Source organism: Carettochelys insculpta, chromosome 2 (assembly GCF_033958435.1).
Source record: "Carettochelys insculpta isolate YL-2023 chromosome 2, ASM3395843v1, whole genome shotgun sequence".
Lineage (NCBI taxonomy): Eukaryota > Metazoa > Chordata > Testudines > Carettochelyidae > Carettochelys > Carettochelys insculpta.
Window position 1 is genome coordinate 219,194,651 of NC_134138.1, and position 25,512 is coordinate 219,220,162.

The 25,512-nt window shown below is 46.1% G+C and overlaps 1 protein-coding gene across 2 annotated transcripts in view; it reads left to right on the forward strand.

The window, feature by feature from the left end:
• Positions 1-25,512, forward strand: part of RAPGEF5 (Rap guanine nucleotide exchange factor 5) — a 251,304-nt gene that overhangs the window by 82,943 nt on the left and 142,849 nt on the right. For both annotated transcript variants that reach the window (XM_074986184.1, XM_074986185.1), the window contains exon 7: positions 8,904-8,952. In XM_074986184.1, the coding sequence (XP_074842285.1) occupies positions 8,904-8,952 (49 nt within the window). The remainder of the gene's footprint in view (positions 1-8,903; positions 8,953-25,512) is intronic.

Here is a 25,512-nt window from a genome sequence, read left to right on the forward strand (position 1 = left end):
AGGATGTGTTCTCGCTCCTGTCTTATTTAACCTGTTCTTTGCATGCATCCTTAACCATGCAATGACAGATCTGGACCGAGGTATATACTTGAAATACCGGCATGATGGTTCACTTTTTGACCTCCATTGCCTGAATGCAAAGACTAAGACAGTGCAGAAACTCCTTTCTGATGCACTCTTTGCTGATGACTGTGCCCTTATGGCTCACACTGAAAACAATCTTCAGCACATTGTCAACAAGTTTGCTGAGGCCTCGCAACTTTTTGGACTAACTGTCAGCCTCGGAAAGACAGAAGTTCTCCACCAACCTGCACCTGGATCAAATGCTCCTATCGCGAGTATCTCCATTGATGGCCCTTGGCTTAAAGTAGTGGAGAACTTTAAATACCTGGGTAGTGTCATATCCAGTGATGGATCACTGGATAATGAGATCAACGCGCGAATATCCAAAGCGAGCCAGGCACTTGGCTGTCTGCGTGTCAAAGTTCTAAACCACCATAACAGCTGGATGTCAACAAAACTGCTTGTGTACAGAGCTGTTGTTCTCTCATCTCTTTTGTACGGCTGTGAAACACGGACATTATATAGACGTCACATCAAGCAGCTCGAAGCATTCCACATGCGCTGCCTCCATAACATCATGAAGATCCGCTGGCAAGACAAAGTGCCCAATCTTGAGGTCCCCGAGAAAGCCCAGATGACAAGCATCGAAATGATGATTATGAAGTCACAACTACGTTGGACCGGTCATGTCAGCCGCATGGATGCCAACAGAATCCCTCACCAGCTTCTGTATGGTGAACTCTCCCAGGGCATCCGGCGTATAGGTCATCCACAGAAACGCTACAATGATACCATCAAAGCCAATCTGCAGTACAGCAGTATCAAACCTAGGGACCTTGAGGACGCCACCAGTGACAGAACACAGTGGCGTGCAACAGTCAGAAATACCTGCATTGCCTTTGAGGAAGACTGCTGCCGGCATCTACAAGAGGCACGCGAACAACATCACAGAATATCAGCAGTGCACAACCCACAGATTGCAAACTTCCCATGCACCTTCTGCGGCAAAATGTGCAGCTCTAGAATTGGCTCATACGGTCACCAGAGGGGACACCATAAGACCAATAACACATAATCTGCACAGATTTATCATCATCGGATCGATGGACGACCATTATTTATTTATTTTGGACATACAGGAGAGTAAGTGAGTCTCTACGTATTTGCTTTTTTATTTCTGTGTTATTTTTCAGCATAGGATACCATTTAGCTAGTGTGTTTGGTTTGTAGTGGCAACCTTGACACACATTTTGTATTCAATATCTCAATTTTATGGTAATTTATAGGCATAGCTACTGCTTGAAACATACATTTTGCATGAAGTCTAGATTAGTCTCCACAACAAGACATGCAAATACCAGTTTTGCCTGAGGCTGGCGCTGCAGGAGTAAGATAATAGATTGCCCACGTGTGGTGGGTCAATGAATGTTATCCAGGGATTTCATTCAGTGAAATGGAGTATAGGATTGGGTACACATTAGAAATGTCAAATGTTTTTACACTGGAAGAGCATGTAAAATAAGCCCAATTAGCAGATGGGTTAAACTCTATGGACTATGAGCCAAATCCAAGGAGGTGCTTAGCACTTTGAAGTCCACTTGACTTCTGTGGAAACTGAATGGCTTCAGTATAAAAATCTCTGAGGCTAGAGAATTAATTTTTTTTAAAGTCTACATATGTGTGTGTCTTCATTCAGCACTTCTAGGGAAAGTTGCTGGCTTGGTTCTGGTCTCAGTCGAGCAGAGAAAAGCAAGGCTTTGGCAGTACCTTGTGTGGTGCAGAAACAGCTGGTGATGTGTGTGTACTTTTAAAATTCTCAGTTTTGAGATACTAAATTCAAATTCATATTGATATACTAAATTCAAAGGAATTACTTCAATGACAGTTTGTCACTGTTGAGCATTTTGAAGTATGAGCACTTACTACTTCTCCTCTGATTCACAAGCCTTGTGACAGTAAAACCACTTTTACTGAATTTTAATGATCTTCAGTAAAAGCTTCACACTGTTTTGTTAGGGAACATTATTGGCTCGGGGTGCATATGTTCTGTCTGTATTGTGGTAGCCTCCCTCCTCTCCCACTCACCTGAACTGAAGCACATGGCATATTCGTCTTGTATTCTCAGAGCAAGTTAGTTGTGATGTTAGAAGACGTAGCAAGCAAGAACAAAACAACACAGCTGTGGCTCTGGGCTGCCGCCAAATCGGTCTCTATACTGATGGATGATAATGATATATGTAAGCGTAGGGAGAGGAGGAGCTTGGCCATTGTGTACAGAGACTGTGAAACTGGCCCTACTGTACTTCTCTATAATTATGCATGGTACGTATTACTACCTTGAATCCATGCAGGATAATGTCTTAGGCCTACTCGATGCTGCCTCTGAAATCAATGCAAGTTACAGCGCTCAGGTGTTTGAAAAAAACCACACACACCCCACTTAAGCAGTGTAGCTTATATTGTCCCAATGCGGTGTCTACACCTTGCTGTCAAAGGGAGAGTGTCTCCTGCCAACTTACCTTATGTTTCTAAGGGAGGAGGAAGAGTGAAGTTGGTGAGAGAGTGCTATATAGACTATCCCTTAGAGTGATTCATGAGAACGAGTGTGCCGGGCACTGTGTTCCAGGAGTATGGAGTGGCACATAGGGTAAGATACATTGAAACTTCCCTCAGATGAGTAATGGGGAACAGTCAGAGTGGCATCATTGGGATCACCCTAGAACCAGATGCTCTTGAGACGTGAGGCCTTACTGCCCCAAATGAATCTGGCTGATGGCAGATATCACAAATATAAATAATACCAATAAGTCATAAATCCATGAAGATGAAATTATGTTGAGGATTGCTGCAGTTGTGTGGGAAGAAAAAGCCACTGGTAGGAAGCTAGGGCTGTGTGCATTTATTTATTGGATGCCCCTAAGCATCCAGAAGCAAACAGAAAGCTGTCTTGACAGAAGGTTACTGGCTACGTCTACACTAGCCCAAATCTTCAAAATGGCCATGCAAATAGCCATTTCAAAGATTACTAATGAGGCACTGAAATACATATTCAGTGCCTCATTAGCGTGCCGCTGGCTGCAGTACTTCGAAATTGCCATGGCTGACTGCTGCGCGGCTCATCCAGATGGGGCTCCTTTTTGAAAGGATCCTGCCAACTTCGAAAACCCTTTATTCCTATCTGCTGATAGGAATAAGAGGATTTTGAAGTTCCCAGGATCCTTTTGAGAAGGACCCCAGTCTGGACGAGCTGCGCGGCAGTGAGCCATGGCAATTTCAAAGTGCCACGGCCGGTGGCATGCTAATGAGACACTGAATATGTATTTGCATGCATGCATTTGCATGGCCATTTCGAAGACTTGGGCTAGTGTAGATGTGGCCACTGAAAATAAATAGTTAAATGGCATTTATATAAAACTCATTCAACACAAATTTGAGTAGGGACATGCATTGGAGCACGAGCTAATCATCCAAATCAGAGACAACTCCTCAGTTGAAATATACTAGGGAGGTGTGAGGGTCAGAAAAGATAAGTCCACCTTGAGTGAAAAAGCTGACAATGTTGTACAACAAACAGTAGTGGTTGCAAAAGAGGAACCAGTCAGAACATCAGTATTATCAGATACTGTGTGTATTTCTGTGCTCTTGCACTATTATCTTTAATAATTATGGATTCCCTAATGCAAGAGAGCTGTAATAGAGCAATATTGGAACATTGCACTTGGATTGTTAGCCGTCCATGTTCTCTCAGGTTCGGATACAGTAGCTTCCTATTTTGGCCTCAGCAAAGGCACTGTGTTAAAGTTTCTGCAAGCTGGATGCTCCCCGTCTCTTCTGACCTATAGCAATGCCTGATGCTATGGAACAGGCAACCACCTTCTTAGATTCATGGCTGCATGATGTGGGTGATCAAATTGTGCCACTTCTCAGAAGCATGGCAGAAATCACAAGCAGCTCCTTACTGCCACTAACTGAAGCATTTTCTAGAAAATGTAAAACTAGCACCCCTTCAGGTGGGTATGGGTATGTGTGTGTGGGGAGATCTTTGGATCCAGGTGCACTACCAAGCTGCTGCTAAATCCAGACAGTTATTCCTCTGTAGCATTGCCACAGTCTGCCCTCTCCTCCCTATCACTACAACAAACATGTGGGTCTATGCCTTAGTCAGCCCTCATTTCAATTACTGAAATTTTCTCTTCTCTCCTGGAAGACTCTGTACTCCTGCCTACATCTCTCGTAAATCTCCCCTGTCTTTCTCACTTTACCTCCTGTGGCCCCCTAACTTTTATGTTACTGCCGCTGCCCCTAGCTCTGGCCACTCCACCTGTCTGGCCACATCCTCCTGTGTTTTGGGGATATTCCTTAGAAGGGGGAGAGATGTCTTTCATTCTCTTAATATACCAATAAATGGAACAGAAAGATGAGGAAGTTATTCTGTTAGATATTTTACTAATGAAATCTCGCTGAAACACTAAACTAGATGAGCACAGTTCACTGAACTCCAGAGGCGGGGAGAAAACTTCAGAAATAATATCCTTAGTAATAGGTCATAAAGTAAGCAAAGATCCAGTAAAACCAACTGCTGAAGGTACAGCTCAAATGCAAGTAAAAAGCTGTTTTGCATGCAGCTTCTTTCTACATGAAACAACTATTGAATATCACAGAGATGGGAAAACTCAGAGAAGAGAGTTCATTCAACCAGTGCAACCCAAACATATAGAAGAGCTGCATGGCTGGTTCATACCAACCAAGTGCAGTAGTAGGCAGGGAATTTGATCGTTGGATTGTGGAATGGTGGGGCGGGATGGGACAGGAAAAAGTGGCAAGAGACAATAACCCTAAAAAAACAGATCAGAAACCCAAAGTGAAAGTGACTCTCAAGCCACCATGTTCTGGGCAACACACAACAAGTAAACACAATCATTTACAGCAATAGCAGAAATAAAACTTCTCTCAGACCAAATAAACCTCCAGAACAGCCACCTTATTACTGTCAGCGACACTAACAGGTACCATGGAAGACGGCACCACCTGTGTCAACAAAAACAAAAACAAAAAAAAACATACATGTAATCTCAGCAGGACATGAAATAATGATCTGTCTGTCTCATTCCTAATGGACGTGTGGACTCAAACAAATTCTTCCCACAGCTTAATCTGCTCAATAACACACCCTATGGGGGAGTTTGCTTTTCCTTTGCTTGTATTGGATCTGTGTGTGCTTACGCTTTTTTCTTACTACCCTAGATTGTGGTGTACTGTGAGGGCTGAGGCTGATTTTGGATAACTGAAAACTAATTGTTTTAGCTATAATTAAGCAAAATCAAAGAGCTTTTGAGAGGCGTTAGGAATGATAATACTGCAGTATCCTACATTTTTGTGGAATCTTGAGCTTCCTGCTGACTTTAAGGGTAGGATTTTCTTAAGTTTTTCTGAGTTGTTTAGGAGCAAAAGAGCAAATGAAAATCAGTACTGTTTTTATTCCAAAATCACGTAGGTGCTTTTGAAAATTCCATCTTAATTCTCTATAGCACATATAGGCTGTGTTTACCCGTGCCACTTCTTCCAGAAGCGACATGGTAATGAGCTGTCTGAAAGATGCTAATGAAGTGCAGATGTAAATTTCCTTGCCTTATTAGCATATGGGCATGTGGTTCGGAGTACAGAAGAAGCTCTTCCAGACTCCAAAATACACATGCAGACATGGGCCCTCTTCTTCCTCAAAATTTTGGGGAAGAAGAGGCTTTTGGAAGTAGGGTTTCCTTCTGGAAGATCCCCCTGAGCCATGTATCAGCACGTATATGTTGGAGTCTGGAACAGCTTCTTCCGGACCCTGAACCACATGCCCATATGCTAATGAGGTGCAGGAAGCTTATATCCGCACCTCATTAGTGTCTTCCGGATGGTTCATTACCATGCTGCTTCTGGAAGAAGTGGCATGTGTGAACACAGCCATAGATTATTGTTACTAATATATTCATTCCTGTAAGCATTAAAATACTGTATGGGCAAATAAATTGCTATTCTTGGCCTGTATTGCTTGCAATCTGTTTAGGTAAAAATAATGAATTATACTATCAAACTCTAGCGGGTAAGGGCAAGGGAAGTAAGGATGTAAAGGTGATGTTATGAACTTCTGCAACTGTAGTGCAAAGTAGGGCGGTATTCAGCCAGTGTGAGACGTTGGGTCCCATGTCATAGTACGTGCCCTGTAGCTCTGCCTCTGTACTTCCACGCTTGGTTTAGCACAGCCATAGGACTTCCTGCTTCCCACAGTGGCAGCATCCAGGAGTGGCAGTAGAGGGTTCATACCCTTAGGAGCAGTGGGGGAAGCAAAGGGGTTAGCTATTCTCTCCCTAGAGTGCAGAAGTCACAGTAGGAGGGGCCCTTGATCCTTACCCCAGCTGTTGTAATGCACCTGCATGGCTGGATCAGGTATGTTGCATCGTCTCCTCCCGTCACACATGGAGTCTTCTTGTGCTCCGGTGTTGTTGGGACCCCCTCCTCCCAGCAGGTCTTGGAATTAACACCCTATTGAAATGGGAAGGGCAGTTCATTCCTTGCCATCATTTCTGACTCCCCATACACTGAGACTGACCTCACCGGATGGTCTATGTATGGTTCACCTGCTCAAGTTTTATTCACAACCATGAGGGCTTTTTTTTTTCTCAGTGAAGACTGAGAGTCTACTGGAATTACATGGCTTCAGGACCTAGGATCCTGAGCATGAGACTAAGGTGCCTCTGGTCTCTAATCTTAAGAGAACTTGGGATTTTCTCTGTTGTTTTTGCTTTTTTGAAAGTCTCACATCCCCCTCAGACTCCTGACTTCAAAACTCATCAAATCTCTCCTTTTTCAAAATGGTTACCTCTTCCATTACTTTCAACATGGCCAAAGTCAATACGTTCTCAGCCAAGATGGTCACAGTCTCTGCAGTCTGTGCATGTGGAAGTTTGCCACCTTCCACTGTTTTCAACAATACTTGAGCTATGTTGCCAGTAGGTTAGTGGATTAGACAAGAAATGATGAGGAGACAGGGTAATGTAAGAAGGAGATAGTTTGATGTTCTAGAAGCAGGGGAAGCTTGAGAGGCAGGAGACAGACTAAAGAAGAGCTGGACAACATAGAGGCATAAAGGAGAACAGGTGACGGCAAAGGGTAAACGTAAGGGTATTATAAAGAAAATATGGTGACAGGTAAATGTAAGGGCTGGGGCATGACTGGGAGGCTGGATGAGATTGTAAGTGGAATGTGAGAGGAGGTGGTGACTCTGTGCTCTAGATAGGGAGATGGAAAAATGGCAGGCTCCCCCACTCCAGTGTTTAGGCGAGAGTTAAACGGTAACCCTTCAAAACAGGTTGTGAGGAAGCTCTTGTTTTTGCATGTGCGTGTCAGATTGCATTTTGATCCTGAAATATTTATGCATGTTCTGATGGCAGGCAGCTCCTTTCCAAAGCCTCAGAGACCAGAAGGTGAACTTTAAATGCATATGTGCATGTATTAATTTTTAAAACCTCATGGATTTTTAAGACCATCTCATGATTCTGGGAAACCTGACTCATGGTTTTTGAATGTTCAGAGTTGACAAAACTGTGCAGGTTACAAAAACATTAACATGTTTACATTGGATTGTTATAGATGCTTTTGAATTAACCTTTTATGTTCAATGTCTTCTAAAAGAGAGTCACCTCAGAAGTAATAAGTCTGTTTTGGGTACAGTAAAAAGGATATAGGTAGATTTTTCTTCAGTTTTGAGGAGGAGAAGGAGGAGGAGAAATGTGGGTTTGTGGATGGAGTGGAAAATACCCACTTCAGTGCAAATACTGGATTTTTCTTTCTCCAGAAGAGGTAATTTCCTGCAGAAACCTCTAAGCTAATTAACTTAAACTTCACTAGTGTCTTCCTTCACTGGACTTGAAAGCACTTCATCTTTACAAACATTGCCTATGAATTAAGTCTCACAATATCCTGTGAAAGTAGATCAGTATTGCTGGTTTCATTTTATAGATATGGAAATGGAGGCAAAAAAGATAGTATTTGTTCTGGGTTATCCAGAAGGATGTGATGTAATTCAGGAATGGGACTCTGTCTGTCTGCTAATTTGTAGAGCAGCTTCTTCACTGCAAAAGCCTTGCATTTCTCATGGAATAGATCCCTATTCTGCAGGAAGAAATATCCGTGGACAGACTAAATGGAAGGAGGTCAAAATATGCAAATGCTAGAGATAATGATCAGGATTTAAATGGTGTTGTGTCCCTTGCACTAGTTCTTTCACCTGTATAAGGGCACAAAGAAAGAACACCTCTGTATAAAATTTACCACTAGATCCTTGGTCTTAAAACAATCATTTTGAGGTGAAGAGCTGATTGCATTGATTTGCAGCTGTTAGAGTGTAAAACATAATACCTTCATACAAAACTTCAGCCCAATTTCAGCACAGAGAAGTCACCTTAGCCCCAAGTCAGAAAGCAAACACAGACTTGCAGTGCAATTGCAGAAGGAAAACATTTGACTGAGAGGTGAGGAAGCAAGAGAAGAAGTTTTCAGAGAAAACAGATCATAGGCCACTGTGAACAGAATGGCTTCATCTCCAGGGAATATGCAAAGTTTACATGAAACTAAAATCACAAAGTTGCAGCATTCCCAATTGAAAGAAAAATAGAATTGCTGGAAAACATGGGTCAGGTTTCAAAACCAAACAGAATAAATAAACTAATGAAACATCTGTATTATTCTATATGCAATGAATAGCTGAAGATTAATTATATACTGTATCTTGCCAATACCACATTTTTTCTGTTTAAATATGTATTTATAACCATCACCTTTTCTTTATATGCTAGGTACAGAAAGAACTGGCTGCTGTCATTGCTTTGAAAGCAAGAAAGTCATGTGAGTTGGTCCTTAATGGGACTTTTATAACATCACTCTCCTCTGTCATTTATACTTGATTCTTCATTGTTGACTTACTAAAATTTAGGCTGTGCAATAAAAGCTTTGTTATCTGGAACTCCATTAACCAGAAAGTGCAATTAATCATCACTTGTGATATCTCCCAATACAAATTTTCAGTCCAGTAATGGGGACTATAATACTGCCCAAAACATTATGCAAATTCATATTCTATGTTCTACGTCTATGCAAAAGAGGCAGAAGACAAGTAAGTAAGCTGAAATCAGGGATTTATTCAAAGAAGCAGCTTCTAAGGTACAGTGCTGTCCCTAGGGTTGTATGGGGCCCAGGACAACCATCCCCACCTCAGGCCCTGCTCCACCCCATCTCTTCTGTCTCCTGGCACCCCACCCCCACCTCACTCACAGCGGACCTGAGAAGCAGTGTGACCCAAACCTAGCCTGCTCTGCTCCCCATGCTGCCAGCTGTTGCTTCACTTCCCATTGCCACAGTGAAAGTGAGCATGGTGCGCCCTTCACTTTCCAGCCTGGGCTGTCTCTCACATTGCTTTGCTGATGACAAACCACACACCAGTCCAGGAGCCACACGCCTGGCTAAAGTGGAAGAATGCTCTGAACCCACTCATAAATTGCTCGGAAAGGCACCAGGTAGATTTTCTCCTGCCCCTCCCCGAGCTCTCAACCTTGCACTCAAGATGGGCAAAGTTATTAATTGCCTATCTCTTCAGCAGTGGAAAGTAGAACTACACCAGCTTTTCTAAACCTGAGCAATTTGCCAGACACTCAGGCAAACTCAGTGGTAAAGATAAACAGTAAAACACGTGTACTGACTACAAAAGATATATTTTAAATGACTCCAAGTGATAGGCAAAAAGTCAGAGTGGTTACCAAAAGAAAATAAGATATGATCACCCTGTGTCTCAACTCGTGGTTCTCAAACTGAATGCCCCTTTCACCTAGCAAGCCTCTGAGTCTGACTCCGTTTACACATTTTTAATATATTTAACACCATTATAAATGCTGGAGGCAAAGTGTGCTTGGAGCCCTCCTCTAGGGTTCAATCACCAGTCTAAGCTCTCAACCCTATTAGATTGGGCAATATCTAGATAAGTAGGTTTTCTTAGTCCACTGGATATTGCAATACTTAATTCACAGGTTAGTCTTTTAAACCTGGGCCAGTGTCCTCTGTTGGAAGATTTCAGTCTTTTCAGTGTCTTTGTTCCTTGCAGCATAGGTGGGAGAAGGAGAAAGGCCAAGCATGGGGCCCCTGTGTTCTGTTTTATACCGTCAGGCCCTTGTGCTTGGAGAACACAAGTCCAAGCGTGTCTGGTGCACATTGCTGAGTCCCCAGGCAACGTAGAGCTGCTCGCCTTGGCTATGTCTACACTAGAGAATTTTGTTGACAAGACCTGCGGGGCGTCCACATTCTCAAGAGTTCCCAAGTTGACAGTAAATTGACAGAACATGGCACTTTTGTTGACAGCATTCTGTCACTCCCCCATAAGGCAGAACATCTCTGTCAACAGAGATTTGTCAAGAGAAAACCAGGCTGGATGTTCCGGGGGAACTTTTGTTGACGGACAGGGCTACCGGGACATTGGGCAGATCTGTCTGCTGGGCTTCCGGTTGGCCATTTTGCCGATAGAGTGGCTGGGCAGTCCAGCTACTGTCTGTCAAAAGAGCAGATCACTTGATCTGCTCTGCAGTCTGGCCACGATCTGTCAACAGAGTTTTTTGAAAGATATCTTCCGACAATAACTTCTGGTTGCTCTAGTGTAGACAGAGTCCTGGTGTGGCCTTATGCAGGTGAGTCGTTGTATTGTAGCTGCTTTGCTTAACAATGGCTGTTGATGCTTATTTAAAACCCTACATGAACATTGGTTACTTTCTTTTCTGTTGTCTCTGGGGAGCTAATATCTGGCTTATTCCCCAACTTACCATGTTCTAGTGACAACCATGCAACACAATCTATCAACTTCATATACAACACATGTTTAAATAGAACAACTTTCAGAAAATCATAACCTTTTCACTGATACATCACATGGCATCCTTTCTGTGCAGTATCACTACAGATGAAGAATATGGGGGTCACAGGGAGCGCCCCCAAACAGGTGTTTGCATAGAGGAGGAGGAGTAATACCTATGTTAGTATTAGCCACCTTTTATGTTGCTATAGCAGTGCTTGTACCACTTTAGGGATTTTACCATCAATAGAAAGTCATAGCTCCCTAAACAAAATAGTAACAATGGTAGGAGTAACAAGGGCAGGCCAAGCCTTTCTAGTACTGTATTTTTAGCATTTGATATGCAAGCTCATTTGCAAAAAGCTGCTTCTTTGCTCAGTTTTACTAGCGCGTGTATTTTTGTTTTTAAAGTGTAACATTGCAATTTACTTTTTAATGCCTCATGTTGAAGTTGTGTATGTAGAGAAACTGCAGAGTCAGGCATTGTTATAAGATTTAAATTAACTTAACATTCTTATTGTTTTAGAGGCAGAGTGCATTAGGACAGCTATTTACTCTAACTCTTACTTACTTTATTGATGATGTTTATGGTCATAGCTGTTGGCTCTAGTCTTGTCTCTTAATTCGTACTGATAAACTTTATTGCTTTCTTAGTGCGTTTTGCCAGGAAAACTGAGAGTACTCCAGAGAGAGTTTAGCTTCCACCATCTAGTTTACTAACCTTGTTCAAAATACTATATGTTTACAGGAAATAAACCGAGGTTAGACAAAGATGTATAGGCAGGTTTTTTAGCAAAAAAAAAAAAAAAAAAGTACAGATGGCTCCTGGATCAATTATCTTCACTGCCATCCTGATGTAGGTCATATGCTGGTGTGAGAAAAGGTTTATGTTTATGAGAGCCATGTGCCTCTTATGTAAGGGAGATCAGCCCCATCGCTGCTCTAATGAACATCAAGGCTGGTGGTATATAGTTCATTATGTACTACTGATTGGTTGAACACATGAAATAATCTGTTTATCTTTTTCAGATATCTCTTTAACAGCTTCTTATGGATTCGAACCACTCTAGACAGGGACCCTTGTATTCACTATTTTTCTTACATTATCCCTAAACATTTCCTCTTGAACTATTGTTAGCACTTCTGTTTAGGACAGAATATGAACAAGTGATTATTACTAGCAGTATTAGAGAAAAATAACATGAGAACACTAATCAGCCGGTTTTGCCTGCATAATTAAAACACAGCAGGATACTTGCAAAATATAAAGTCATTGAGGGCTAAGTTTTAGTCCTTAAATCAGACAAAATACCCACTTCTGTCCTGTAGGACAGAATTGGGTATTTTGTCTGATTTAAGGACTAAAACTTAGCCCTCAATGACTTTATATTTTGCAAGTATCCTGCTGTGTTTTAATTATGCAGGCAAAACCGGCTGATTAGTGTTCTCATGTTGTTTTTCTCTAATACTGCTAGTAATAATCACTTGTTCATATTGTGTGCCATCAATGCAGTGCTTGTCATATAAGCCTTGTCAACTGCTGCACAAAAAGGTAAATAATATTTGCTGTACTTGGGCAGAGGAGATAATTGCCTCTGGGTCCAAAGGGAAGTGTGTGTGTGTTTCATAACTGCACTCTTTTCCCTGTTTTGTTCATTTGGTTTTATTTTAAAAAGGAAATAAGTCTGTTGTGGTACGTGCTCAGGGGTAGAAGAGAGTTTCTCAGAATATGAAAAGAAATAATTATGACTATTTCATATCTTCCATTCAGAAGACTTCTAGCAGATTAGAGATTTTTGATTAGGCTGTTTCTAATTCATTGCTTTGAAAGTTGAGAGAGGCTTGACTCTAGTTTTGGTAGAGGGAGGTATCCTGTTCTTGTCAATACGGGACCATTCTTGAAGTGGAATCTGTTTCCAGAAAATAAATTTAGGGAGCTCAGGAGAGGATTATGGTCTTCCAAGAAACTACTGGAGGAAAGGGACAAAACCAGGAGCAATTCAAGAATGGCAGAAGCAAAAACAGGAAACCCAAACAACCCCCTCTACTTTCTTTAAAGCTTTGGAAAGAAGATGAGAAACAGTTTGTGGCATTCATTTCAATATATGTAGGTTGTTTAGATATCCTTCTGACTGGCATGTTATTAGAAGATTAACAGATACTTTGGAAATTTGCACAAACAGTGTTTTAAGCCAATATCTTCAAAAATTAAAAAAAAGAAGGGGAAGTTTTGCCACTACTGAAACAGCTGAATATTTCTGCATTATTGCAGTGCCTGGACATCATTCTTACACTTTTATTTGATTAGATTAAAACTCATTTTAAAGGTGCCTTGCAAGAGAAAAAATGGATTTGTGCTTATTGTGGTGTATAAAGTATGCATGCAAATTGCTGTTGTTCCTGTCTGTTTATTAACCTGAGAAATAGATGACTTGTGTTGTCTTCCTTGGAGACTGGAGTCTTCTTCGGGTCCTTTCTCAGCCTTGACTTACAAGATGATTGATGCTTGAATTGGTTTTTTTTTAGATTCTTGTTTGTAGCTTGTTGCTCCCATAATGTCTTTTTTCCCAAAAATTGAAGGAGGCACAGTCTCTTTCTTTCCTGAGGAGTTTATAGCAGAGTTGTTATTTGTCATGAGGACATAATAATGTTATGTCATCATCTATAATATGTACTTTCAAAATAAGTTACAGGATACTGGCTAGAACAGATGGCCAAAAATCTGCATGGAATGTGGAAAACTGAAGCGTATGAGCTTAGCTCTGAAATGCTTTAAATTAAATTTATAATTCTTGAAAGCTATAGTACCTTGACAGTCAAGGACGGATGCAGTATCTTTAGTGTGAAATTAACCTGGTTCATTTTAGCTTTTTATGTAGATAAAAGTCTGTGATGATTGAAAAAAAATTCTATTTTATAATGCAAAATAGTGATGTATGGTGGATATGGTATTTGTATTGCCCTGTGGAAAAACTGAAAAAGTTTGAACAGAAGAGAAAAGCTTAACTTGTGACCTTAATATCCGTAAAATCTTACTGCCCTTGTGGGTTTTATTTAAGGAGTGTTTCAGTGGATTGACACTATTTTTCTTTTAGTCGGGACCTTATTTCACTCCTCCTTTCAATTATTTCAGGGGTTCACTTCGTAATTACAAGGGACAAATTTAGATGAGAGTGTGGGATAAGGTGGTGGTGGGGGGTTCTCATAAAATGTTCAGAGTAACATTCAGCACCATTCCAAAAAATAACCTTTTGAAACAATGCTATAGATTTGCCCCATCTTCTCAGGTACTGATAGTGTTATCATGAGCTCCCTTTACCCATCTAGTGGTTCTAGTCTGATGGTTCTTACTGAATCATAACTGCACAGAATAAGAACATCTCTTGAAAAGCTTTGCTGTATTTTAACCCTTCAAGTAAAAGGTTCAGCTAAAACCACAACCAGCAATTTTGTACTTGAAACGATTGCATGTCCTAAAGTAAAAAGCAGCCACATTGACGTGTCTGAAATGACCTTTTCAAACCACCTAAGTTGGTTGTATAACTGAGGAAGCAAGTACTAGACTAGATTGACCCTAGCTCCTTCATGATTCCAGAAAGGTCATGCACTGCCGCAGATATATCTGTGTGGCTTCACAAAAACAAGCGGTCCTGTGGAATCTTAAAGACCAACCAATTTATTTATTAGGGAATGAGCTTTTGTGGGTAGGACCCACAAAAGCTCATTACCCAATAGTGACAAGGTAAGGCTGACAGGGGGTGAGAACAAGAGGGTAAAGCAGGGCTGGCAAACAAGTATAGTGTGGGCACCTATTGAAGGCCGATGGAGTGGGCAGGCGAGAGGAGGGCGAGGCCAAGGCTCACCTCCTCCCGGTGCTCCGCAGCGACATTCTGCGTAGCGGCCAGAGGGGTGTCGGAGGAGGGCGAGGGCACAAAGAAGGCCGTGTCAGCCTCTTTGGGCTTTGGCTCTGGGGCAGCGGAGGTGGCATCTTTGGTTGCTGCCGCCATGGCGGCCTCAGTTACCCCTGGCGGATGGTCATCAGCTGGGGGTCCAACGGGTGGGTCGGGGCTAGCGGCTCTCTTAAGTGCCTTGTGCGGCATGCCCACCCCGTCAGAGGACGGGGTGGAGTGCCAGGCGTGCACATTCCTTTTTTTCCACTTCCTCCCCACCAGCACCCAGCCCGCCAAAGAGGCTGTTCGGGTGTTCGGGTGTCCTCCGACACCTGAGCGATGATGGATCCATCCGGGGTGAGAGGAGGAGGGGCGGTTCCAGGGCCTGTCGCAGTTGGGGCGCCGCCAGTCTTGTGTCTGGTGCCCCCTGCATTGGAGGAGGTCCCGGGCTCCTCTTCGTGCCGGGCTAGGGGGCAATCCCTCCGGACATGCCCCGCTGCCCAGCACACATAGCACCGGGCAGGGGGAAGGGAGAGAAGAGAGGAGAGGGGAAGGAGGAAAGTAGCTGGCCCTCCCCCACTGGCTGGGCTGAGGACCCGGTCAGGTGGGGGAAGGGCAGGGGATGGGAAGTGAGACCAGGGAAGGGGGAGTACAGAAGTGGCCACAACTCACAGCACGAGATGGTAAGAAATGGCTCCTGTTTCTGCACTGGGACGTGGGGGGAATTCAAAATATGTGCGTGTGGGGGGGTGTGAGTGAGAAAGGGGTGGGGGGGGCTCAGGCGCCTAACAAAGCAAAAAAAACGGAGGGCGCAGGCACGCAAAAGAGGAGGGGCGGTTACAAGGAGGGGTGGCAGAGCCAACCAAGGGCGGGGGGGGCTTAAAGGGAGGGATGTGCCCACGGGCAACTGAGCGGTGGGCCCGCAGCAGCTGCTGCAGAGCCTCACGGAGCAGGAGGGAGGAGGAGGGAGCAGCTGGGTGGGGGGGACCCCGATGGCAGCTGGGTGTGGGGAAGGCGGTAAGGGAGGCGGTGGCTGCAGGGGTGGGGCAGGGACTACGCCCTAACACCCACCCCCTGCTAGGCAGACACCCCACTGGAGCCCCGGTGGAGAGGGGCCCCGCCCAAACTCACCCCTCCCCAAGCCACTCCACAGGAGGCTGTGGAGGGAGCCCAACCACCACTTTAGGAAAGCCCCTTACCTCCTCCGAAGCCGTGAGGATGCAGCAGCTGCTAGATGAAGGGGGGCCCAAGTAGGGGGCCAGCAGTCCCCCCGCCAAAGGATGGAAAGGGGGGGCCCTCCTGCCAAGGGGCAGGGCGCAAGAGTCTCCCACACTCCACCTGCCCAGCAGCTCCTGAGTAAACTAGCTGGAAGGGGTGGAGCGTGGGGAGAAAGGAGCAGCCTGCCTGCTTGCCCGAGGCAGGAGGGAAGCTGGCCCAAAGGGGCGGGGAGCAAGAAGACAGCGCCATGGGGGCTTCAAGCAGCCGAGGGCTGCCCACTCCCCGGCACCACACCTGCCAACCGTGGCGGGGTTCCCAAGCGGGTGTCCCACGGCAGCCCTGTGGGAGACCAGCAGGGTGTGAGCAGCTTGGGAGGAGGCCGCCCTGGTCAACTGGGGCCAGTTGGTCCCACTTAAGCGTGCTTTTAAAAGAACCATTTGCTCAGTAGGATGGGGGGAGAGGAGAGTGATAGAAGAGGTGACAGAGGAGAGGTTAGAGAGTGAGAGGAGAGAAGCAAAAGGAGTTTTTCTAGAAGCACCAGAGGAGGAGAGGAGTGCTGAGCCGCAAGGGGCTAAGGCCCCTGCCCAGGAGGTCCTGAGATCTGGTGTAGGGCCAAGTGGACTGACCACACAGGAGGAGCCAGTCCAGGAGGGAGAACATGCTGCTGCCACTGCCACTGCCTGGAGAAGGTACATGGGGGGGAGGAATCACCTGGGGAAGTCGCCCAGAGAAGAGTTGTGGTGTTCACAACAAGGGGAGCCCTCCCCCACCACTAGCAGCCACAGAGGGTCCCTGGGCCAGAACCCGGAACGAGTGGGTGGGGCCCGGGTTCCCCCCAGACCACCATCTTCCCCCCCCGCCCCCGCTGTCTCAAGAAGGGCGACAGTATTCTGGCTGTGGGGTTAGTGGACTAAAGAGAGGCCCGGAGCCCAGGAGCGAGGGTAACCTTGCCACACATGGTGCAAGGGGTGGGATCAGAGTGCTGCTGTGAGACCCTGCAGCAGACCCACCTAGAGGAAGTCAAAGAAAAAGAGATATGGAGGACATGGTGAAAACCCTCGTACAAGCCACTGCAGAGCAGCAGGAAGCCGCCCGGGCATATGCAGCTACTCAGCAGGAGGCCCTGCGGCTACAGCAAGACTAACCAGCTGCTCGTGAACCAGGCAGCCCAGGACTGAGCCACCCTTGGGAAGGTCATAACACAGCTGAAAGCCCTGACTGCCCGGGTGCATGGCCAAGATGGGACTCGACCCTTGCGGGCTAGCAACTACCTCCAGAAAATGACAGGGGAAGACGGCTGTATGGGAAGGCTGGCCCCAAGACCAATGGGCCAGCCTCCTGGCCCCATTCCTCTGTGGAGAGGCCCAGAAGGCCTACTTTGACCTATCTGAGGGGGTGGCTGCAGATTACGCCTAGCTGAAGGCTGAGATCCTGGCCCGGACTGGAGTGACAACTGCCATCAGAGCCCAGAGGCTCCACGAATGGAAGTACCAGGAGGGAAAAGTGCCGAGGGCCCAGCTGTTTGCTTTAATGCACTTGGCCCAAAGATGGCTACAGCCCAAGACTCATGGCCTGGAGAAGATCCTGGAGACCATTGTGTTGGACTGGCACATGAGGGGGCTACCGCCAGACCTTCGGGGAAGGGTCTGCCAGAATGACTCGTCCTCGTATGATGGAATGGTGGCTCTTGTGGAGAGAACGTCAACAACCCGAGCTCTTACGCAGCCTCTTGTGGAGGAAGCCCAGCGGGGCAAGCAGTCCCCTCCTACTCCATGGGCCTGGCCATTAGAATCCCTAGCCAGGGTTGGGGGCAGGAGAAAGGAGAGGGAGGGGCACCAGGTGTCCCCAGAGGACTTGTGGGGCCAGAGAAGGAGGATGCGGGGGTGAGACCTAGCAGCCCCAAGGGAAGGCGGATGCTTCATGCAGGGTATAAGTGTTCTGCCTGCGGGGAATTGAAGCACATAATGGTCCACTGCCCAAATGTGGACGAACCCATGAAGTGCAACTTTGGGGATCTTGGCGGGGGGGGGAGGGTTCTCTGTAGCTTGATAGATGTGGTGGGCATCACGATGGCCCCCCACCGGTATACCTGGCCAGTGAAAATGAATGGCGTGGAGACTACGGCCCTGGTGGACTCGGAGAGTGCCCTCACATTAGTCTCAGGGCAGCTAGTGTGGCAAGACCAGCTTACCCGGGCCAAGCGCACAGGTATATCCTGTGTGCATGGGGATGTGTGTTATTACCCAGTTATCCCTGTGCGAATAGAGTTCCAAGGAAATGTCACAAGAGTGACAGCAGGGATGGTACCAAGACTCCACAACCTGGTGGTGATTGGGCGGGACTTCCCTGGCTTCGGCAATCTGTTGACCGTGGGGGGAGGGAGCGTAGGGGTGTAACCAATCTTCCATTAGTTCTCCCAGGACCTCTTTGCTGCATCTGGGAAATGCGGAAGTCAAGGCATGAGAGGAGGGCAGCCAAACAGCTGGGTACCCGAATTCTGTCCTGGCACATGGGACCGGCCCTGGTGGGGAAACAGGCTGAACCTGCAGGGAGGGCGACCCAAGGGATAGAGGAGCTCGAGGCTGGGCCCAATACTCTGGGGCCCCCGGGGTCAGAAGAAGAGGGAGCTTCCCCCGAGCTTGAGAATATAGGGTCCTCCCTCCCAAACTTTGCAAGGGAACAAGCTGAAGACCTGGTATATCTAAATATATGTCAGGAGGTAGTGAAGGTGAATGGGGTACCTGTGGAGGGAAGAGCCAAAGGTCAGGGACCATACTATATAATTAGGGGAGACTGGCTATACCGTGTAGGGAAAGTACAGGACCAGCCGGTGGAGCAACTTCTGGTGCCCCGAAGACATTGGAAGGCAGTGATGGACTTAGCCCATAGCCATCTGTTTGGGGGTCACCTCGGGGTTGAGAAGACTCTAAACCGGATCTTGTGGAGGTTCTTTTGGCCTGGGGTATACGTACAAGTCCAGCGTTTCTGTGCCTCCTGCCCTGAGTACCAGCTGCATGGACTGCAACCACATCTGAGAGCCCTGTTGGTGTCCCTACTCATTATTGAGGTCCCCTTTGAGTGGATAGCCATGGATCTAGTCAGCCCACTGGAGAGGTCAGCCCGAGGACACTGGCACATCTTGGTAGTCCTAGACTATGCCACCCGATACCCAGAAGTGGTACCCCTGCGGAATGCTCACTCAAAGTCAATTGCAAGGGAACTAGTACAGATCTTTGCCAGAGTCAGTATCCCCCAGGAGATATTAACGGACCAAGGTACACCTTTCTTCTCCAAACTGATGAAAGATTTGTGCGCATTGCTCCACATCCGGGCCCTGAGGACGTAGGTATGCTGTCCACAGACAGATGGCCTCATTGAACGGTTCGGTTGCACCCTCAAAAGCATGATCTGCAAGGTAGTGAACCAGGATGGGAGAGACTGGGCTGTCCTGCTCCCACACCTAATGTTTGCTACCTGGGAGGTTCCCCAGGCCTCCACAGGGTTTTCGCTATTTGAGTTATTGTATGGGCGGAACCGTGAGGCATCCTGGACCTCGCCAAAGAGACCTGGGAGGAGCAGGTGAACCATGGGTGCAATATCATTGAGCACATGCTCCAGATGAAGAACTGAATCGTCAAGGTTATGCCCATCATCTGGGAGCACCAGGAACAGGTTCAAGAAGCCCAACAGGCATACTATAACTGACAGACGACTGTCTGGAAGTTCAATGTGGGGGACTGGGTGATACTATTGGTTCCAATGGCTCAGAGCAAACTCCTAGCCTGCTGGCAGGGCCCCTACAAGGTAGTTGAGGCCATAGGGGAAGTAAACTATAAGGTACGACTACCAGATTGCTGGAAGACTGAGCAAATCTACCATATTAACTTACTAAAACCTTGGCAGGACCGGGAGGGGCAGCTGGCTGCCCTGAGCATGTTGATGCTGGAAGGAGACCAGGAGAGACAGGTGGGAATGGGGGGAGGTCCTCAACATGTTGCAACAACACTGGATGAACCGCAGAGGTGGAACACCACATTGTCACTGACCGGGGTAAGAGTGCATGTGAGGCCACACAGACTCCCAGAGGCAAAATGGAGGCGGTCCAAAGGGAGGTGCAGAGGATGCTGGAACTGTGCGTTATTGAGGAGTCTCATAGCCAGTGGTCCAGCCCAATTGTCTTAGTGCCTAAGCCAGATAGCAGCCTCCGGTTTTGTAACAATTTCAGAAAACTAAATGAAGTGTCCAAATTTGATGCATACCCCATACCCCGTATTGATGAACTGATAGATCAGTTGGGGAAGGCCCGCTTCCTGTCTACACTCGACCTGACCAAGGGATACTGGCAGATTCCCCTAGCTCAGGAAGCCAGAGAAAAGATAGCCTTTTCCACCCTAGAAGGCCTATAGTACACTGTCCTCCTATTTGGGTTTCATGGCGCCCCTGCAACATTCCAACGGCTAGTGGATAAGTTATTGCGACCACATCGCGCGTATGCAGCACCTTATCTCAATGACATTGTTATCCATAGCCCAGAGTGGGATACCCACCTGAAGAAGATAGAGGCAGTGTTAAACACCCTGAGGGAAGCTGGTCTCACAGTGAACCTGACAAAATGTGCTATAGGGCTAAGGGAAGCAAGATATTTGGGGTACATTGTGGGCCAGGGCGTAGTGAAACCCCAACTAAACAAGGTAGAGGCAATACAAAAGTGGCCTCGACTGCTCTAGAAGAAACAAGTCCGGGCATTCCTGGGACTCGTGGGGTACTATCGGAGGTTCATCCCCCACTTTGCATCTAGAGCATGCCCCGACAGACCTCACGAGAGCCTGTGGCCCTGACATAGTGAACTGGACCCCAGCAGCGGAGGAGGCATTTCGGATTTAAAGACAGCCCTGTGTAGTAACCCAGTCCTTATTGCCCCAGATTTTGAGAAGGAATTCTTACTACAGACTGATGCCTCTGACGTGGGCTTGGGAGCCGTGCTGTCCCAAATGGTCGGGGAAGAAGAACACTCAGTCCTATACCTGAGCTGCAAGCTCCTTCCCAGAGAGCAAAATTATGCCATCATCGAAAAAGAGTGTCTTGTGGTGAAATGGGTGGTGGAAAGCTTAAGACACTACCTCCTCGGACGGAAGTTTACCCTTGTCACGGACCATGTACTTCTACAGTGAATGCACGGAAACAAGGATAGGACACAAGAATAACCCGATGGTTCTTGTCCTTGCAGCTGTTCCACTTTAGAGTGCAGCAAGGGAATGCTGATGGCTTGTTCCGAGTACACTGTATGCCATCCCCAGTAGCCTAGTTCTGTGGTGTTGAGCTGGGGAGGGGGATATGTGACAAGGTAAGGCTGGGATGGGGGTGAGAACAAGAGGGAAAAGCAGGGCTGGCAAACAAGCAGAGTGTGAGCAGCTGGGGAGGAAGCTGCCCTGGGCCAGTTGGGGCCAGCTGGTCCCACTTAAGCCTGCTTTTAAAAGAACCCTTTGACCAGTAGGACAGGGGGAGAGGAGAGTAATAGAAGAGGTGACAGAGGAGAGGATAGAGAGTGAGAGGAGAGAAGCAAACGGGGTTTTTCTAGAAGCACCAGAGGAGGAGAGGAGTGCTCAGCCGCAAGGGGCTAAGGCCCCTGCCCAGGAGGCCCTGAGATTTGGTGTAGGGCCAAGTGGACTGACCACACAGGAGGAGTCGATCCAGGAGGGAGAACATGCCACTGCCGCTGTCACTACCGCTACCTGGAGGAGGTACGGGGGGGGAGGGGAGGAATCGTCTGGGGAAGTCGCCCAGAGAAGAGCTGTGGTGTTCACAACGAGGGGAGCCCTCCCCCACCACTAACAGCCACAGAGGGTCCCTGGGCTGGAACCCAGAACGAGTGGGTGGGGCCCGGGTTTCCCCCACCCCACCATCTCAAGAAGGGCAACGGTATTCTGGCTGTGGGGTTGGTGGACTGAAGAGAGGCCTCCGGAGCCCAGGAGCGAGGCTAGCCTTGCCACACTAATAAATAAATTTGTTAGTCATTCAGGTGGTTTGCTCATTTTTTATGTGAAATAGAAAAAAGTGCATCACTTCATACCTGTTGTTACAGTATGTTCAATCTCTTTCCTTTTAGTAGCTGCTCAGTTACTCCTTCTAATGTTTCAACGTGTCATTCTCTCTCTCTGCTTGCTGACAGGTATTGTAGGTCCGTCAGTTAATGTTCTCTTCCCAACTTTTCCACAGTTTTGCTGCAATGCATTCTGCTCCAGTAGTTGTCAGGTGACACAGTTTTTTAAGATATAGTGGCATTCAGTGCAGCTGAAAGTTCTCTGGCTTTAAATTTAATGCTCAAGAGGAATGAGAGGCTAATAGTACTGTTTAGAGATATGTTTAGAGTATATGGACACACAGCAATTTTCCATGACTTTCCCATTGCTGCAAAAATTTTTTAGTTGTAACTGTGTGGGATTATTTAAAGCTATTGCACCTGACTGTCTGCTGCTTTTGCTTCTGGAGTTAAATAGGTAGAATCTCATGGGGGTCAGAACAACTTAGGACTGGTGGAGGAAAGTGTGGAGCCCCATTCATGATGCCCAGAGCCCCATGGGAGCTAAGCACCTCTCCCATGGCCCAACTGTAGGGGTAGGCCACCCCTCTCACAGAAGGGGTTGTGTAGCCTTAGCCTGCTCCTACCCCTCCCGAGAGCACAGGCAGGAGGGAGGTCAGGTGTTGCATGACCCCAGCTTTCCCTGACCAGAGCATGGTGGTGGTGGGAAGGTGATGCACAGCTCCAGCCAGAGCAGAGGGTTGGGAGTGTAGACACCCCCCAGCAGTGTTCCCTATAAGCTGGGCACTTGTGCGGCCACTCAGAAGAGATTCAGGTGCCGTGCAGCTGATTAGCAAAGCTCCCCCAGCAAGATTTTTGTTTCTGCTGGTGCCTCGGTACCCATAAAAATTTGTTCTGCACAGGGATGAAAAAAAAAAACTGCACAGTTGGAGGGAACAGTGGTGCCCAGTTCCAGCCTCCCCACCCCCTGCGGTCCCAGGGCTGCCGGATAGGAGTTTACTGTATAACAACATTATTTTACCAGTTACTGTTTCCACTCAAATATTTCATTAATCTTTCTTTTGTGCACACTCATTGTGTGACTTTTTTGAACGCCTTTATATTTAAAAAAAAAAGTAGTCCACGTTTACAGAAATAAAAAGCACTTCCCCACAGAACCACAGAAATTCTTGTGTATGGCCTGTTGTAGAGCACAGTTATATTATGTGGACTTTGGGTAGTCAAATGCAGAGCAGAGGGTAAGTTATTTACCACAAAATACAGTTGAGACTTGTCAGTCTGAAAGCACTGGTAAACAAAATGGAGATCTACAATACATGTAACAATCATGATGACGGCATTTCTTTAATATGAATGAATTCTAGAACCTTATTTACTACATTTCCTATTATCATCCTGGTGAAGTAACAGTGGTCATATGATACCAATGTTCCTATGCTTAACAATTATTTAAACTGAGATACTGTCCCTGTTGAGATCATTCATTCACAGAGGAGAGGAACACAGAGGAAAGTGAATACAGAAAAGTTATTTACTTGTTCCCATAATATAAGAACTAGAGGACACCAAATGAGATTAATGGGTAGCAGGTTCAAAACTAATAAAAGAAAGATTTTCTTCACACAGCACAGTCAACCTGTGGAACTCCTTGCCAGAGGACGCTGTGAAGGCCAGGACTCTAACAGAGTTTAAAAAAGAGCTTGATAAATGTTTGGAGGTTAGGTCCATAGACGGCTACTAGCAAGGGGTAGGGTCTGATGCCTAGCCTTTTGTCGAAGGCAGGAGATGGATGGCAGGAGACAAATCACTTGATCACTGTCTTTGGTTCACCTCCTCTGGGGCACCTGGCATTGGCTACTGTTGGCAGACAGGATACTGGGCTAGATGGACCTTTGCTCTGACCCAGTATGGCCGTTCTTGTGTTCTTAACTGAACAGTAATGAACTTTTCTCTCTGTTGTGTGGTAATTGTGTCAATTTTTTAATTGTGTCAGTTTACTGTTTTCACTGACACTGGTTTTGCTCTGTTTAGATTTCAGAGGGCTAGCATAGCTATTATTGGGTGCTCCTTGAAAAAACTCTGTAGAATGAATGGCAATATCATTGCTTTGGGAGCGGGTGGGGGAGCGGAGCAGGAAGGAGAAGAGCCTGTTTCCTATCTGAGAAATGGTTTCAAGCAGTATGACCCTTGGGAACTATTTTCTTTATAGAAACTAGACCACCATAAATGAGTACCTTCTGTGCAAATTTAATATTAGTTCTACACCTAAGGTCAAACAAAAGTTAATGACCATTTACTTGCACACCAGAGATAGGAAATCAATGTTATATTTCACAGGCCTTGTCATTTTAAAACAAACAAAAGGCTGGAGTAATTCACATTTAAATTTATTTAAATTACAAACCATAAATATCAAGAGCACCTTCTAATGCTGTTTCGGAGAAAGTAACATCTTTGTTATCAATGCAGTAAGTAGTTCAGTCCATAGCTTACAAACGCATCTATCCTATCTGGTGCCTGCTGAGCATTCCTCGATACAAAGTTATCAAATGATGCTTCAAGCAGGATTCTTTCTTCTTTTAATAATTTTTATGTATCTCTTTGTTTTTTTTAATTAGCTGGTTCACTCAGTTGATTGCACAGCTGTCTGGGCAGCACTCTCCCAAGGGCCTGCCAACTGTTTCAGAGAGATTTCTGGTACTTGGAGGGAGGAAATTGTCTACGGTAATTTGCATATGTGCATGCATAAATAGCAGGGAAGAGTGAAGAGGCTTAAAGGCAATTTCAGTATTGTTACTGAAAGGACCCATGTTAATTAGGAGTTTTCCAAGCTGCATATTTGCATATTTCCTGGGAAAAGACCACAGATTTACTGTGAATGACATGGTCAAATTCTGTTTTCAAGAGGTTTTTTCCTCTGGGATTTTGACAAGACCTTATATTACAGCTCCTTGTGTTTTCATGGTGTTCAGCTATTATTTATTTTCTCTTCATATCTGTATGTATGACTGGGAAGATGGATGGATGCAGGAGGGGGTTGGGACTAGCTGAGATCAGTCACTAGATCTGAGGGCTGCCAAGGGTTAAATCCACCTTTGCTCCTCCTCTTCCCAACATTTTTCTCTCGTTCGGTCCTAATCTGGTATCAGGCATCGCTCACCCAGACTGGAGCATCTGAACATTAGTACTCACAATAATGTCAATATGGACTGCTTATTATTTCCCCCGGCATATTAATATTCATCGGCAGCCATTATAATATAGTCAGATCGTTCACAGTTGCCATAGCAACCAAGCCACTCTAGAGCTCAGTTGTTCCCTTCACCTATGCCTGGGGTAGATCGAGGGGCCTTGCAGCATACCCAAAGATGAACAAGCAATATTTCAATCCCAGACATTCAAAATCATGAGTCAGACCTCAAAAA